Source organism: Ambystoma mexicanum, chromosome 7q, assembly GCF_040938575.1.
Source record: "Ambystoma mexicanum isolate Mex_15411 chromosome 7q, UKY_AmexF1_1, whole genome shotgun sequence".
In the NCBI taxonomy this organism is placed as follows: Eukaryota; Metazoa; Chordata; class Amphibia; order Caudata; family Ambystomatidae; genus Ambystoma; species Ambystoma mexicanum.
In genome coordinates this window covers 600,676,817-600,695,002 of record NC_090941.1, presented here as the reverse complement: position 1 = coordinate 600,695,002, position 18,186 = coordinate 600,676,817, and the positions used below count along the sequence as shown (strand labels likewise).

The 18,186-nt window shown below is 45.5% G+C and overlaps 1 protein-coding gene across 2 annotated transcripts in view; it reads left to right on the top strand.

The window, feature by feature from the left end:
* The window catches only part of EXOSC8 (exosome component 8), a 639,075-nt gene that overhangs the window by 252,514 nt on the left and 368,375 nt on the right, over window positions 1-18,186 (top strand). For both annotated transcript variants that reach the window (XM_069640787.1, XM_069640786.1), the window contains exons 6-7: window positions 7,341-7,446; window positions 7,527-7,572. In XM_069640787.1, the coding sequence (XP_069496888.1) occupies window positions 7,341-7,446; window positions 7,527-7,572 (152 nt within the window). The remainder of the gene's footprint in view (window positions 1-7,340; window positions 7,447-7,526; window positions 7,573-18,186) is intronic.

Here is an 18,186-nt window from a genome sequence, read left to right as displayed (position 1 = left end):
CTGGTGCTACTTTCTGGCACTCCTCTGAACAGTTGCTTGCACATTGAACCTGTTCGCTGCTGCATTTTGCTCTTGCTGAGCTTGCCACTAGGTAGGCTTAAATCGACCGCTTGACACTGGTACCTGACTCGAACCGCTGGCAAGTCATTTGCCGTCTCAAACCAAGGGTTACGCTGCGACTCGACCAGCTCCTCAAACTGCTGCTTTGGGGAACTGTCCATCAGAGCAAAAGGATCCCTCTCTTAACCACTGCCGCCCGCCAACTCGGTCCGCTGGATCGTCACACATTGACCATTCCGGGCGGTTACAACCCAACTCGACCCGGCCTGACCTTGAAGAGATCCTAGTGGGTGCCCTGACCTGTATTGCCGAAAGCCACCTTCAAGCCGCATGGAACTGCCACATTTGAACTTGCTCGACGCCCGCTTGACACTTGGGCCTATCCAATCCACTGCACCCAAATTTAGCTTGTTCTGCTCGCTCCACTGCTTGAAGCAAGGTTCGACGTCGTCGACACTCCAAAGAACCGAAACAAAGTGCTATCGACCCGTAACTTCCCCCTTAGTCAATTTTGGGCCCTAGAGACTGATTAGGTCAGTTATGCACCTTTTACATCCAAGAAACATATCCTTTTAACCCCTTAATTACTAAGGGCGAGTATACCAGACATGAAATCCCATAAGGAATAATTGTAGGCTCCCCCCACTCCCACAGTTAAGTAGTTCAAGAACAGTGTGGTTTACTTGTCTTACACCCCTTATTCATTACTCAAAGGGCTGCATTGTGCTATCTTTGCTTATTCTGTTTTTTTCCTCAGGGTGGGATTTGCATAGTGTTTTTCTATTTGGTTATTTTTGCAGATGGTGTGTTGTGTTAAAATATATCTATTTTTATATAGAACCTTGTTTAGAAATTCTCTCGCTATTGAATCACATTCGCACCCCTTTTAAGAGCATAGCCTACCCTCGGCCCACGTCACCACAAAAGGCAAAGTAAGTATACCGCTTAACTGTGTCTTATTTACCTTTATGATTGTGTTGGCTCTTGGTTTGTAGAAGTGTGAGGGCTGAGTGGGCATTTTAACCCTTACTCATCCTTGTACTTTCGCAGAGCAGAATCCAATTAATCACAAATGCCCTGTGAGGCAGAAGACCCAGCACCCACAAAGCTGGCTACGGGATCATGTAGGAATCCGAGCAAAGTTCTGGGATGACTAAAGGGACCAGTAGACGGCAGACAGCAAAGAAATAGGTCCACCAATGTAGACCGTGTTGAGAGGTGACCAGGGACATTCCAAGAACTGCGTTTAAGCAAGACAGCAGCAAGCCACCTGACTTCCCAGACAGAAAGGGTCTCCCTTACTGAGCTTCACCCAGAAGTATTTGCCAGGGAAGCAGCACTGCAGAGGCCAGAAAAAGTGTCTCAGGAAGGAACAACCAGTCCAGCCAGCTAGGACGAAGGCTGGAAGCCAAAGAAGATCCCAGGATGGGATATCCCAGCAGAGAGCAAAGGGCAATGTAACCAGGGTCCAGCCATTATGGCCACACCAGGTTCCTTGGTAACAGCCTGCCTTCAGCAACAGTCTTCAGGAGTTCACATACAGATCTGAGGAATACACATGGTTGCCCACTGATAATGCATTCACTCAGGGGCCGGCCAAAGCCAGCCCTCTAATCACATCACATGCAATCACAGAAAGGTTTTAGCGGCTAGCTAATAAGGCTGTCCCCCAAAACCACTGTTTTCAGTGGATTTTGGGGACAGCCACAGTGTTGACCCACCCACACTAAATGTAAATTGGGAAGTCTTGAGGACTTTACACCAGTCTATGCCAGTTTGAGCTAAAACAGTGTGTGCCTTTATAATAATTATAATAATAATTGGTTATTTGTGTGCTCATGGTGAATCTACTTCAGAAAAAGGTTGTGTTGGCTGTGCCTCATGGTCTGCGTAGGCAAAGGCATGGCCCAAAAAAAAGTGTCAGAGGGCTGGGCTTAAAAAAAGGCATTAGTATCCCAGTGGCTATCATGTAGGTGCATTGGGCTACTAACGTAATAAAAGTAACAATGCCCCTGGTGCAGCCAAAACAAAATGACCACTGCCACTAGCATTCCCGAAGACCTTGCCTTGGCGTTCTACCACAACATTCTAAACCCATTACTGGACCTGGCCTGTTCACTAAGTCGTGTGGTCCCTTTAACTTACCCCATCATATTGGACAACCTCCTGTGGGTCTTCCTCCTCTGAATCTATCGCTGGTGGTCAGCTTCTGGCATGGGGTCTTCACCTGCAGAACCTCTCGCAGCTACTAGCACTCTGACTCAGGCTTTGGTAACTATAATCGGTAGTGGACTATGGTCTTTGTCCCTTATAGCCTATGAAGATTCTTTCGGACTCCTTAAAACCACAGCAAAGTATTTAAATGTTACCTTTAATTTGTGCATTGCTTACCTGCTTGACATTGTTATTCTTGATCTTTTAGAGACACTTTATTATTTTTATATTCATGTCTTTTAATACTTACCTCTATTTCAGAATTTACCTTAATGCACAACCTTCTATATTCAGTAGACATTTTCATTAAGTATACTATATGGACAAGTTTTTATTGTGTGTGTGTGGGTGCGTGTCAGGGAGAATTCTCAGAAATGTGCCAATTCCCTCCACCTTAGAGACCCCCAGCAACTTTGCTGGATTTTGAGGACTTGATTTATTTAACCTGGAGAGAGTGAGACCCTTTTTCCCACTCTCATGTATTTTAATGTGATTTTGAACTCTGTGTTTCTTTTGGTTGTGGAGTATGACAAATTCCATAGGCAACATCTTTTACATTGTTATACAGTACCTTCAGTGCAGTGGCACAGGGAAGTCTTTCAGATTTCCCAAAGGTTTAAATACCTTTTCTTGGCTAAACTATTTTTTCCAAGAGCAGTAAAGTGAAATTGACTTTACTTACATTTGTAACTTTCTAGACACAGCACACACTATCTTACAATATGGTGCTGGAGGGGTTACCTAGTATCCCCTTTGTCTAGCTTCTCATGTAACATTTTTGTTACCTTTTTCTCACTGAATGGCTGGTGGCACTGGTTTCATTTTAACTACCATGGTGTGCCTTTACCGCGGGCTGCGTTTGCAGCTGCAGTAAAGCACCCAAGGGTGCCATTTTTGTCAAAATGGCCCTGGTCTTCTTTTTTGCCATTTCTTTGTGGAAAGGTCCTTCTTGAGATTTACTCTGCGCGCCAAACCAGGTTTGGTCCCATTGTTTGCTTTGCCTTTGGTGAGATTCAAGAGTGAAGCCTGCCTCTGACTCCAGGGTGTCCTGGGTGGGCAGGAAGTGAGGGAGGTGCCCAAAACTCCCTGTGATTAGTCTCCCAGGAGACCCAAATGCACTCTGTGATGATTGGCCGGCTGACTGTCCGGCAAGGACAGCCACCCTGCTGGGTGACTGACAGCTAGGCTTGAATGAATCAGAGAGAACAGAATAAACGGCGAGGCTTTTTGCTTGGAAGGCAGAGTCAACCACTGGACGAAGGAAATGAAGAAGAACTTGAAGAGGATGCCTGCTGCAACTCCTGGACCGTTGGTTTGCCCGGTGAAGCCCTGCTGCTGTGCTGAAACTTCAAATTTGTATCGACAGAGAAGCCCTTGCAAGGACAACTTCTCCCCTTGAGTTGGTGGGACCAATCAACTCCAAAGTAAGCCACCTGGACATTCTCTCGCCCCTTGTTGTATTTCCACAGAGTTGCTGCTGGAAACAGAAACGCCAGGGAGAGGAACACCAGATTGTGTGCGTTGCTTTTAAGCTGGCCAAGAGCTCGAGGAAGATCCTCCGGACTCCCAGGAAGCAGGACTGACCGAGCCTGAGCCCCCTCAACAGAGTGCGGACCCCAGAAGCAAGGAAAGCCCATATTGACAGCCAGAAACTGCGGTGTTGCTATTTGTGTAAGTCCCGAGGAGCTGAAACACTGAAGTGCCACTTGTTTGAAAGATTGCCAAATGCGAGCGGTGATTGTCCCATTGCAGTGCAGGAGTCCCCAGAAGTCCTCCCTCTTGTCCCCACGGCTGAGGCCCAGGAACAGTGAGATCTGCAGAGCTGCACAGGAACAGAAGTCATCTGCTGCACTTTTTCTTCAATACAAAGGTACTGTAAAGTCTGAGAGAACTTGCCTCTCATTGTAGAGTCGCTTGCATCTTCTACTACTCACAAGTCTAACCAGCTTGTGGCCCTACCTTTTGATTCTTCTTTTCTTCAAAGACTTCTAAAACATTGTGCAAATACTTTTCTACTTAGCTACCAGAAGTGCTTCATCCTATGTAAGACTTTTGCCCATTGACTTTGGCTTAGCCTGTTATACTGAATGACTCTGCATAGGGGATCCAAAAGTATTTGCCTGCTTAAGAATATTTGCGGACTCTTGTTCTTCTTCTAATAACCTTTTCCCTTTACCAACTTCTGAGAGTATTCTGAATGCAAACAGTAAGATATGAATGTCCCCAGCACCCTAGCTATTGTAGTCACCTGAGGGTGTAGGTTGTGTCTGTGGGCCATCCCAAAAGGGTCTTTACTTGTTTAGAAACCTAGAAGTGTACAGTATTGAAAGTGTATTTGTGTGTTGCTTTTTATATTGCTCCCTTCTGAAGAAGGCTTATTCTAACTGACTGATAAATAAATTAATAATTGTTTATTCAAGAAACCTTGTGTGTAAGAGTTTATTTGAATACTTGTCACTGTGAATCTTTGTGGAACTACCCTACAGCTCACATTGACCCCTCTTGAGATGAGCCTGGCTGCTCAACACGCTACCAAACTGTGCAGTACAAGCTTACACCAAAGGTTGGGTTTCCTATTACCTGTAGTCAGAGTTGTTGTAGTGCACCCAAAGGGTACTACAACAAGCTTTGCCTAACCGTGCGTGCGTGTGTGCGCATGTGTATGCTAAGCAGTACATTATAACAAGCACTCTCATAATAATGAAATGACCCCACTCTGTCTCGCTAAAGCCGGGTGTAAATTAAGGGAAACACTGCACATACACTAGTGTTTGGTCTTCTCATGGCCTTGCCAAAGGATTTGTAGAAAAGGTCCTAACTGAGGTCGTACCTACAGGTCATTGAAGGATTTCCACACGGCCTTTCGAAGTACCTTTTCTCATACCAAACCAAACCTTCTCGGTAGACCGCAGGATGCCGTTCTCAAACCTAGTCCTCAAACGGTGGCTTCCTGGTTGACTTAAATACTTTGAATAGTTCCTTTTTTTGCTGGATGTATCTTCATGTTGTGGGCTGTAACTTGCACCAATACTTTTACTTACCTTTTTTTTTAAAAAAAAAAACAATTTTATTGCTTTTTTAACAAACAAAACCAATACAAACCAAACACGCAGTGCAAATATCAATAGTACAATGTTCTCATTGTTCATTACACAGTTTTGTTCACTGCTCCCCTTGTCCCACCCCCCCCCCTTACGAGCCTATTTATTCCATTCACTCTGTATCCGCACCGCGTGGTGGGCGTCTCATTTTCAGTGGATTCCGCGACCAACGATTTCCATGCCATCAGGGTTCCCACCTCTTCTTCTCCCCCTATGCAGCTTGCCTCCTGCCATACCATGGTCTCCGCCTCTGCCTACTTCTGCAACTCATTCCACCACATCTCCACCCGTGGCCTATGACAAGCCTTCCATCCCATGGCAATCCTCCTTTTTGCAAGCGCATAAGCTAAATCCTTCGGTTTATTGACATGCTTAAGTTTCTGCGATCTGGGGAAACCCCCAGTAAGCAGGCCCAGGCTGAGTCTATGACAATAGTGACCCCTTTTTCCTTCGCTCCAGAAGCGCTCAATCACCGGGCAGGACCAGAACATATGTACCATGTCAGCCTGTTCTTCATCACATTTGGGACATGCTTGTCTACCGGCATTTTCAAACCACAATATCCTCAGGGGGGTGTCATGTAAGTCCTGTGCGTAATATATAATTGTTTCTGTTTCAATCTGGCGTTTATTGACACCTTTTCATGGTACCGTAGGGCACGTTCCCACATCCCATCCTCTATCGGGGGTCCCACCTCCGCTTCCCAGTCTAGTCTCAGTTGTGTTAGCTCTTTCCCAACCTTGGACATCATCATTTCGTACAATCTAGAAATCTCATGCCCACCCTCCGTTATATCATATATCATGTCTACGGTAACATCTGGCTCTTCTTCCAGTACTGTCTCAGGCCAAGTTTTCTTAATTTCCTGCACCAATCTATGGTATGTAATATACTTACCCACGTGTAACCCAACTTCCTCACCTAGCTCTTCGAAATTTATGCTGGTCCCCTCCCGCCAGACATCTCCCATAGTTACCAACCCCACCGATTCCCAGTGGTTCCTAATTGTCATTCGTAGCTGCTCATCTCCTCCAGCCAGCGCTACCAGCAGTATCTGCGGGGAGCATGGGACTGGGTTTTCCATCATCCAGTATGCTAGGCACCAGATCCTCCACCCAAGCATCATCATCTCAGGACATGCTTTCATTTCTGTCTTGGGTAGCCAAATCATCTCTTTTAAATAATATGTTGCACAGTCTGCTCTAAACAACCTGGATTCAGGGGTTGTTTCGTCTGAGAGCCATTAAGCAATCTATTGCAGTTGGCGCGCTACTTGGTAGACCTCATAGTTAGGGAGCCTTATTCCCCCTTTTTCGTAAACGTTCTGCAACTTCCATAGTGCCACCCTATTCCTGGTACCCTGCCACAGGAAATCCCTGCACATGCAGTTGAGTCTGCTGAAAAACTTCCTAGGTTTGAGGTATGGAATGTTCCCAAAATAATGCAGAAGCCTGAGTAAGACCACCATCTTGAGCATTGCACTGCGCCCAATCATTGCTAGAGGCAACTTCACCCAAAATGTCATACTCTTTTCAATTTTCGCTATTGGCTACCTCAGTATCATGCCTATGTTCTTACTTACCTTTCATGAGATATACAATCCGGTTTCATAAAATTAGCTCGGTGGACATTCCTGCATTCAAAGTCATACTGTCTTACCCTATTTTTGTGTCTACCCCTCTGCCATCCTGTGAGTTGACACTGACTCGTCAACCACAGTTACTACTAGTTGAGACCGGTAAGGCTTATTGATCAGCTGTTTGCCTAGTTCTAGAAGGTGAACCCCCACACCCTGCACCCAGACAGGTCTGGCAGCTTCCACTTAACAGCAAGCCACCACCAATGAAAGCCAGAACACTGCAAGAGTTTTTCATTTAATTTCAATGTTTGCCATTGTTATTGTGTTACACTGAATGCCGAGTTTGCTCTTGTATTTTAGCTTGTCTGTAAATTGTCTAATTTCAGTTCCTAATGTGGACCTGCCACCATTATGTTCATCAAGTTTCCGCGCTGGGCCTCCTGGAGAAACAGCTCAAGTGGCCAGTCAGTTCATTGCAGATGTTATTGAAAAGTAAGCATTTTGTTTTTGTTTTATAAAAACTGCACAAAATGTCACATTTTAACTAACCATTCCTATTGTCCTCTCTTCAGTTCACAGATGCTACTAAAGGAAGATTTGTGCATCTCAAATGCCAAGGTATGACTTTGATAAGTTTCAACACTTACTTTTCTGTGTCTGCCTTCATTGATGATGGATTGGTTTTGTGGCTTGTCTCTACTCAGACCCCACACAAGGCAATGTAATGTAGTGATCCCAACCAAAATGAGGAGGAGGGTCATGAAAATGACACTGTACTAATGGACCTTTCACAATGTTTGTTTTGATGTGCACCAGATTCACACATTTTGGGTCCTTATCACACAACCTGTGCACAAACATCGAGCTGCATTTATATGTGAGGTACACCAGCCAAACTGCAAACCATAGCAAAGAAATGTCAGCACTATTTTGGGCACATTGGGTAAGATGTTTCTTTTTGTTGCTTTCAAGCCTCATTCTTGAAGACCACTAGCACATCTTTTGGTTTTTCTTGACCCTTTTTGGCAGGTGAGGTACGCTTCCAGCCCATTTGTCACTGCAGCTCCCTTCTTGGACAAGTCCCAAAGGCTACCAGTACAGTGTGATCTTGTGCTCCATTTTACCTTTTGTGTAGCCCTTTTACCTCCTTTAAGAATACCAGTACAGGAATACGCTGACCCTCGTTCCTTTTTCGGTAAAGTGTTTTTTTCATTCTTTTGTTGGTGTTTCCCAGACAAGCTGGTGTTATCTTTGTTACTAGCTGTTGGAAAGAATTCTGATGTCTGTGCTAATTCCCTTCAACCTTAGAGTTCCCCAGCTCTTTTGCTGGACTTTAGGACTTTTTAATTCTAACCCTGGAGTGAGACCTTTTTCTCCCTCTCGCATGTGTTTTGACCTGAATTGGATTATATGTTTCCTTTGTTTTTGGAGCTCAACAAACTCCATAGGCATTTACTTTTTGTATGGTGACACACAGCACCTTCAGTGCGGTGTCGGAGAAATCCTTTAGATTTCTCATAAGGTTTAAGTACCTTTCCTTGTGTGAACTACTGTTCCAAGGGATAGTAAAGTGAAACCCGCCTCCTGCTTCAGTGTGTCTGGAAGAGCAGAAAGCGAGGGAGGTGTCCGAAACTTCCCTGTCCTTTGTCTCTAGGAATGCCTGAATGCGCCCAGCCCTTATAGGCTGTCTGTCTGTACTTTCGGGACAGCCACCCTGCTGTTTGAGTGATAGCCTAGGCTGTGCATGAATGGGAGAAACCTGCTTAAAAGGTGAGGGTTTTGGGACTAGAGGCAGAGTGGACCGCTGGGAAGAACCATCCACGAAGAAACTGTGAACGAAGCTTGCTGCATCCTCCTGGACCTTTTAATTGCCTGGTGAAGTCCTGGTGCTGTGCTGAAACTCCTTTTTCTGAGCGACAAAAAAAGAGCGACCTAACCTCGAGACGAACTCCACTGGACCATCTTCCCCGACTGGTTGGACTTCTTTGTTGCTGCAGGAACCACGTGCTAGGGGTCGAGAAATCCGTAGTTGAGTGCAATGTCTGCAATCCGGCCAGAAGCTCCAGGAGTCTCCTAAGGACCCTCCAGAAGCAGGACGACCCGAGCTCGAGACACCTCACCAGCTTTCAAGACTCAAGGAGTGAAGGAAGCCAAACCGGTATCCAAGATCTGCAGTGGTGCTGTTTACCGAGCGCTGAAACCGCAAAGTGCTAATGATCCGGAAAGAGCCCGTAGCTGCTACCGACCTCCAAATTGCTGCCGCGGGAGTCCTCCAGGCATCCTCCCTCTTGTCCCCATGACTGAGGCTCGGGAACCCAGGATCTGTATTGCTGCAGCCAGACAGAAGCCAGCTGGACCACTTTCTTCTAACGAAAGGTACTGTTCCGACTTTGGGCACTTTCCTCAGTGTCGTTTGCTTTGCTCTTCTCAGTTGAGACTTGAGCAGTAGCTACTTTGCTAGAGTTGATTTCAGATTGTGACCCTACAGTGATTTTTCTTCAGAAACTCTCTAACTTTGTTTATTTATTTGGTAATGCGCACCAAACCCTCGGGCAGCTGGGCGCAGCAGATACGAGAATGTTTAGAACTTAGTTACAACATACAGGTCAATACATACATTGCATAACATTTACAATACATACAGTTTTAGGCAGGGGATGCGCAATACCCGGTGGGTATTTTGGAGGTGAATTGACATACAGAGGTTTAGCATGGTAAGAGTCTCAAGTGGGTAAGAGGTTTCTTAAGTGTCATTAGTTCGCAGCCAGTTCAACATATTGCGTCTAAAACTAGAGTATGGCTGTTCCGCTCTGATGGCTGCGGGTAGTGAGTTCCAGGAAAGGGCAGCTATGACTGGGAAGCTGGTTCCACCAGCTTTGGAGAGACTAAATCTGGGGATTTCTAGGCAGAGGTGGTTAGAGGATCTAGTGTGGTGCGTTGGGTTTTTTCTAGTCAGTCTGGCCGATAGGTAGGGAGGAGTGGCACTAAGACATTTAAAAGTGAGCGATGCCACTTTGAGTCGTATTCTGTCACTGATTTTTAGCCAGTGTTGGCCTCTTCTGAGATTGGATATCTGTTCTCTGCGTGGTATGTTCAAGGCTGCTCTCAGAGCATGATTTTGTAAAATGTGCATTTTATTGCGCATGTTCTTGTTGGCGCCTGCATATAAGGCATTACAGTAGTCCAGTTCAGACATAATTAATGCATTAGCCAGTGTAATGCAGCTAGGTTTGGATAAGAAGAGTCTGCAAGCCCTGATTAGTTTACAGGTATAAGCTGTAGATGAGGCCATGGCGCTAACTTGTTTTTTAGAGATAATGTAGAATCAAGGTAAAAACCTAATGTTTCTACCTGGGAGACTACTTTAATGACATTGCCATTGATGGTGAATGCAGCGTAACTGGGACTTAATTTTTTTAGTTTGGAGTCAGAGCCCAGAAACATGATCTGTTTTATCGTCATTCAGGCAGAGACCATGTGAGGCCATCCATGCCTGAATGAGGAGGTATATCCTGTTTACTAGAGCCGAGTCCTCGACGAAGTTGCCCGAAAGGGGTATAAGGATCTGAGTGTCGTCAGCATAATTGGTATATGTAACACCCATCTGTCAAGTTTGTTGAAGAGTGGCTTAGTAAAGATGTTATACATTGTTGGTGAGACGCATGAACTTTGTGGAACGCCACAGGTAATTTGGATTGGGTCTACTGATGCTGAGGGGGAGAATACTCTCATCGTACGGTTGGCTAGGAAGGATTCAACCCAGGCTACAGCATCGCTCGAGAAATGTGCAGCTGACGCTAGGTGTTTGCATAACACTGCATGATCCACCAGGTCAAAGGCTGCAGAGAGGTCGAGGAGGAGTAGCATAGCTGTTTTACCTTTAGCCTTCAACTTGTTGATTTGTGTCTTTAGGTCGATTAACGCTGTTTCAGTCCCGTGTTGTGGTCTGAAGCCAGATTGGCATGATCCTAATAGATGCTTATCCTCCAGATAGGATTGGATTTGGAGGTAGGCTACTCTATCAATGATTTTGAGGAGAAAAGGGACCGTGGTGATGGGTCTGTAGTTAGTGGGGATGGCCGGGACTAGTGTTTGTTTCTTGAGGTGGGAGTACCCACGATTCTTTGAGGCTAATCGGGACAGTACTTGATTTAAAGGAAGCATTAATAAGCTTGGAGACAAAGGGTGCTAAATCTCTAGCTGCGTCCTTGATTATTTGTGCTGGGCAACTATCGCCCTGGCAGTTAGGCTTCAGGGAGAGTATAACCTTTTCAGTTTCCAATATGGAGATATTGGTGAGGCTGAACGGCGTGTTCGTGATTGGATTGGCGGTAGGTAGGGTGGGGTGCACCCCGGTGGGGCGCATAGAGGCTTTTTTAGTTGCTATTTTAGTCTGCATCTTTCGGGACATTATCTGTGGGTGTGATAGGGTTTTCCATTTCACGGAGGATAGTAAAGATCTCCCTGGTGTTAGAATTTGCTTTGGATATTCTTTCATTGAATTAATTCCTTTTGGTGAGAATTATTTCCTTCTTGTACATGTTGGTGAAGTTAGTTAGTATAGTTATATTCTCGGCTGTGGGTGAGTGCCTCCAGATGGCTCGGAGTTTCCTTTTTTTGAGTCTTAATTCTTTAAACTGGGGTATAAACCAAGTGTCAAGATGAGATTTTTGCTTGCTTTTGCAAAGTTTGACTGGCGGAATAGTGTCAAGGGCTCTCATTGTATTATTGAAGGTTGCTGCTAGTGTGTTGGGGTCAGTGGTGTTGGTGATAGAGGAGAGGGTAGGTAGGAGGAGTGGAAGTAATTTCTCCACAGTGATGTCTTTTTTGCTTCTAGTAGGGAGCGGTGATAAAATTTCAATATTTGTCTGTTTTTTGGGCTCTGTCGGTCGAGAAATGGATTAAGTGGGGGTCAGTCCAGGGTTGCGGGGTTATTTTAGTGATAGTAATGGCACAATTCAGATTGGCTACCAAGTGTAAGATACGCCCTTTTATGTGCGTGGGGGCGATGACTTTTTGGGTCAGGCCATGTTCTGTCAGTTTGGTTTCAATGGCGTAGGCATGTTTGTCTTTAGGGTCATTGTAGCCCAGGTTGAAGTCTCCTAGCAAAAGGATCTGAGAGGTGTCTTTAATGTTGTTGGTGAGGAGGCTGGAGAGGTCTTCATCAAAGGTACCAATCGGTCCAGGTGGTCTATATACTAGAAATATAGTTAGTCTACTGTTATCAGAGATCGGGAGTTTGGCTGAGAGTAGCTCGCAGGATTTAGTTTCCGGGGATGAGGCCAGCCTTAATGCTAGTTTAGTTTTGGCTATGATAGCAAGGCCTCCCCCTCTGGCATTAGGTCTATCAAATCTGAGTATTTGGTAGTCCTGTGGCATAGCTAGCATAAGTGCTGGACTGGCAGCATCATGCAGCCAGGATTCTGTAACAGCTAGGATGTCTAAATTATCCCTATGGAGTATGTCAGCAATTTCTGTGGTGTGTGCTATGAGGGAACTGGCATTGATGATGGCTCCTGTAATAGTAGTAGTGTTATTTTGCCTTTGGCTGGTAGATTTCCAATGGGATCTTGGTTTAGGGTGGTTGGTTTTCACATGCGTTTTTTGCACTGTTTCAGAGGGTGGTGTGGATAGATTAAGGTCTAAGGTATGTACGTTGTGCCTAAAGCGAGAGACTTGGGAGCTGAATCTAGTAGTCTTAGGTTCGTGGATTCGGGGCAGTCTTGCTCTGAGTTTCAGATTTCTCTCCTGCAGAGTGCAGGGTGTAACATTAATACAGGCCATTATTATGAGGGCCTAGAAAAGTGTATCACCTATAATAGTTAGTTGGATATTTATGGTGGGCATGATTTGTTTGACTATAGTGGTATTTGACACACGATAGTATGCAGCGGCCTGATTTAGCTGCTGGGCGACTGTGCCACCAGATGCGAGCAAGGCGGTGTGGGAGGGGTCGGGACTAAGTGGCTACGATGGCTAGATGGTTAGTTTGTGCAAGATCTTTTTATCTAAGAAGTGCCTCAGCTCCATAGACTGTGCTCCAATTGACTTTGGGTGTCCTGGCTCCCTGCAGACTATTCTAGTCCATTTGACTTTGGCATTTTCTTTCCCTCAGAGGTGATAACTTGATTTTTAACTACTATTGCTGTGAAAGGTTTTGTCTAGACTTCTTTGGAGGATTTAAGTATACTTGCATGCCCTGAGAAACCTGTTAACCTTTTTCCTTCCCCTAACCTTTCCTTTCTACAAACCTCAGAATCTACAAAGTGTACTGGTGATATATAAATGCCATTACTGTCCAAGTTAGTGAAGGATTGGGGTTGAAAAACCGTGACGGAAGTGTTCGAGGGAAAAAAGACCAAAGATTATTTTTCCGAAATAACCTTTGGTCTTTTCTCCCCTGAACATTTCTGATCTTCTGCCAGTTCCGGATAGGAAATGGCCACATATGGTCATGCATCTTTGCATTCTCCAACCAGAGCCCAGAAAGGGCAGCTGTGTGTTTGGATCTGTTGAAGACTGATTTAGGGTTCAAGCACCCTTAATACACGTCTTCAACTTGGTTGATGTTATGCCGCTAGTTATCCAGGATTAGGTAAACACTAATTTTGAATGGCTCACAATTCCTTAGAGTTGGGCTGGGGTCATTCCCAGCCCAGAATTCTGTGTACCTGGGGAATTTTTAGATCCATTTGTGAGGCAACCACTGCCACCTGGAAGCCAAAGCACAAAAGGCCACAGACAAGCGCTGTAAGCTGCTGCGACAACCGTTGCCACTGCCAAACAGAGAGAGATCTGTCTTCTTTTGCACATGGGAGGCCTTCCGAGTTTTCTCCCTTCCTTGAACCGTTGGGCACAACTGGCTTTCTTTGGACATGGACCTGAAGTTTGTTGAAGCAATGGTCCTGTAGCTGGTCTGCATCATCCGGAGTGGGGATTCCTTTGTACCGGGACATTGTACACCCTGCTGTACTGTGCACCCTGCTGGGTGTCCTTGTTGAGGAATGCTGACTTCATGGCTCTGCTGCTGCTCACCACCAAGTAGAGGGGCTTTGCTGAGGCTGACGTCATTTGTCCTCCTTCTCTGTTGCTTTAAAATCCTTGCTGGGTCACCAATACTGCTTCTGATGGCTGCTGCATTGGCAAGGGCTGCGTTAATCATTCTTGATGAAGCAGAGGTCCTTCATCAATGGGCAGTGTGAAGTCCAGCTTCTGTTGGTATCTGGACCAGTGAGATCGCAAGCACAGACAAGTTAAGATGACTCGCCAGACATAAGTCTCATTGTACTAGGCATTTATGCTTTGGCATATCTGGAGTATTTTCCCCAACTTTGAAGGTATTTGAGGGGCATGAGTGCATGCTCGTTTTCGTTGTCCTCCTTCCCCGGACTGCATGCAATCCATTGGGTTGCAAAGTCATCCTTTGCAGCCACCCTTGCCTTACCTCACAGAGCACTCCAGTCATTCAAGTGTGCAAGATATACAATTATTTATTAGGCCTTCGAATACACTCTAAGCAATGAAAGATTCAGTTAATTATTGTTAAACTACTATTACTATACGCATATATACAATAACTATTGGGGGGTTCTGCTAATAGAACACCAACATTTTACTTTAAAATAGTTATGCAATAGTTAAGCAGTGTTAAGAGCAACACTTTAAGTAACTGTGAAGCAAGTGAGAAACCGAGTAAATAGCCATTTAGAACCAGTTGGGAACCGGTAAGTAAATTGTTAGAAAACAGTTACAACGCCTACAAGAAAATCTAGATTAAAGTAATTAGTTCCAGAATATGTACTTTGCAGGAGGGTTTCTATGTGATTCGCGAACAAGAGTTGCCAAAGCCAACGGTTGCAGGTAAATGTTCTAGAAGTGGAAAAAGGTAAGTCAGGTTCTTATTAGTTTCTCTCCTAATCCCACCATACTAAGGAAATCCTGGGGGTTATGGGGATCCAGACCACCACCGATCATAGTCTGGCAAGGGAGAGATAGGGTTAGGACTTTAATGGCGTGAGGGTGTAGTAATAGGTATGCAAACTAAGCCCCTCTCTTACTCCGATTTCTTCTACAATCACTTCAGGCATTCCTGAGTCCGCTGGACTGACTTACTTCTAGGTTGGATCTGGTCGAGGGAGTTCCAAGGACCGTGGGCACAGAGGTTACTTTAGGCATTGAGATTGGGTCCAGCTAGTTGGCAATCCAGTCTCTGACGAGACTGTTCTGGAGGCTGGACAGCTGCCCACGCTTAGCATGACAAGATGAAGACCTCCACGGACCAGGCGACCTCAAGGGAACACCAGGACATGAGGAAGGTGGGATTCAGCGGTAGTCACTACAGTCAAGCATCCACAGGTAATCCTTATAGCGATAGAAAAGGTGCAGGCCTTGCATAGCTTCTCTTGGGTCGGGAAGGCTGAAACTGTTGGACAGGCGACTTGTTTCTCAAATTGAAGATCTGCACAGTTCCAAGGCTGAACTTTGGATGTTGACCGGTGCTTCGATGTAGCCCAGGAGAGAGCTGGTAGGTCCATTGGGTGGTCCAGGGTCACTTCCGAAGGCTCAGCAGGCACAGATCCTCAAGCAGGGGTTGGTGGGACAGGTTACCACCAGTCCTGGGGCTGAAGCACCAGCAAGGGCCTTCTGTAGATCTGTAGAGAGGAGCAGGGGTTTCACCAGGACTTGGCTGAAGGCAATATTAGTTGGCTATAACAGTTGCCCTTGGGTTGTCACCAGGTTGCACTTCTTCATAGGAGTCTTGGCTGCAACAGTGTTTAATTGGCTTCAGGAATCCTTTTTTCCAGGATTTGGACTGGAGTCATCCTTAAGCATACCACTGGTAAGGACACGTTTTTGGCATCAAATGTGAACTGGGTCCAGAAAGATCCAGCCCCCACATCTGCCACACACAAACACCGCCTCTTTGCCCAGGATATTGGGGGCTTTGCCCCGGAAATGGCTTTCTATATATGGCAATCCAGAATGGAGAGGGCAGGAAGAAGGCCAAAGCACAAAAATGCAAAAGAACAGGTGCAGAAATATTGTTGCCAGACTATTTTATAGTAATGGTATTCTAATGGCATTATGCAGTAAAATGCAAAAGTGCACAAATAAAATGTAAAAAACGTGCTTGAAAAATATCCACTGTCACCAGCCCATCCTGGACACATTGTGTCTGCTACATAAAAGTTGCAAAAGAAAAAGTTAAAAGGACAGTGTGTTACGTTTCCCACGACATGTCCTGTTCCTGCCAGACAACCCACAGGCATACGTACTAACCCCTCTACTACACTTCAAAACAAGGGTATCCCACGCACACATTCTGGCTTACGGAGGTTGCGGCCTCTCACCCGTTATGCCAGGACATGGTCATTTGGATCAGGTGTTTACCGGCCTTCGCATCGCTGGCGTCTACAATGGAAACATCTGCTGGCCCGCAACGTTACACGTTGTCAACAAAGGTCTACACGTCACGTGATCGGGCCAAACGTCACGTGACGACAACATCTCACGTGACTGCATCACCTGACGCACGTCTATGGTCATTCCCGCATCAGGTGACCTTCCCTATTGGCTTAAAAGGCCTCCTGAAATCGATAGCGTTGCTTCACAGCTGTTTACCTTCAGGACTTTACGGCGTTTGTTCGCATGCTTGAATCTTGTTTACTACGACCTCGGATACTGTCTACTGGATTGCCTTGTCTACCGGATTGCTTTGTCTACTTCTTGCTTCTTACACGTTACCAGACCTCGGACTCTGTTTACTGGATTGTTCTGTCAACTCCTGGCATTTGTTAACCGACCTTGTTTTTTTTGGAATTGGACTGTCTTACGGATTTCGTTTTTGGATTCAGTGACTTTGGCCATTGGCCTTCTGCTAGGCGTTTGCCTGACTACAGTACCACAAGCCACGTGTGTGCCGCCATCCAGGTTTTGGATACCATACACATTCCACACCGAGAAGCCCACCAAGCCCTCTGTCCCGGGTTTCACTGCCTCTACCATCAGGGTGTCACCTTCCGTATTTCTAGGTAAGAGGTACCTTATCTCACTGCTGGGTGTACCTTGTAACAATCGCACATTATCTGATAACCATTCATTGCCTTACAGCGCTCAAGGGGTCCTTCTGGCAGTTCCCGGTTCCAGACCTGACGGCTCACAAACAAAAACCTGTGGCCTCAAAGACTGCACAGGCATTCTATACCAATTGTCTGTGTGGTACTTGGGGACAGAGGCATTATTAATCTGCACGACCATCAAGATCATAACACAGTGTCCCAACCGCATTTCACGTTAAGGTTATGTGTGCAGTTTTATAAAATGCAGGAATTGCACCAAGGGAGACACAGTAGTGACTGATCATTCGCCATAAAAACTGAGCAAAAGCAAGGTAGGTAAAGCTGAGGAATTTACTTGCCTCCAGAAAGTCAGTCATGGTGCAGACGGTAGCAACAAAATATCATGTCCCATTGGGTTCTATGGGAGGAAAGTAGAAAAAAGTAAGTCTTGCTTAACATTCTTCCTGAAGAACCCATAAGTACCAACTTGGAGAGTGACACTCTAACCACTCTTATCTAGTCTAGGCAATACTCCTTCTGTTCTATGGGAGGACATTTGGATAACAGACTTTCATTACTTACTTGTGACTTTGATTTAACTCTTGCTCGGGATGTAGGGATTGACGTCTGAAGTCATTTGCTGGGCTTTTGGAGGTTTACATTTGGTCTTCCAATGCCAACAAACGTGTTGCTAATTACTGTTTTTCTTACCTAGTTTCCCACTGCAAAATTACATCCATTGTTTAACAATCTTAGCTGATGTTCTGCATTTAAATTGTTGTTGGTGTCTGTTAGGTAAGATGTTCACATTTATGATAAATCTTCCTGACCGGTCTCAACCCCAGAACATTTTGCTTGGACTTGGTAACTATTTTACCTTGTCCCTAGGTGAAGGGGAATCTTTTTCCCCTGTCACCTACTCTTTTACACTTTTTATGGTTGACCTTTTTATGTCTCTCCATAGTGTGTGGTTGAAGTTATAGTTTCCTATAACTTTTGGGCTTAGGCTGGGTTGCCCCTTTGGTCTCCCCTGTTAATTTCTCTTTAATGTACTTGGGTGAACTACTGTTCCCAAGTAGTAAAAAGGGATTTTCATCCCCTTTACTTTTTGTATAAATGAGCCAGCACACCCCACCTTGTGGGAGTGCTGGGGGGATACAATGTATCCCCTTTC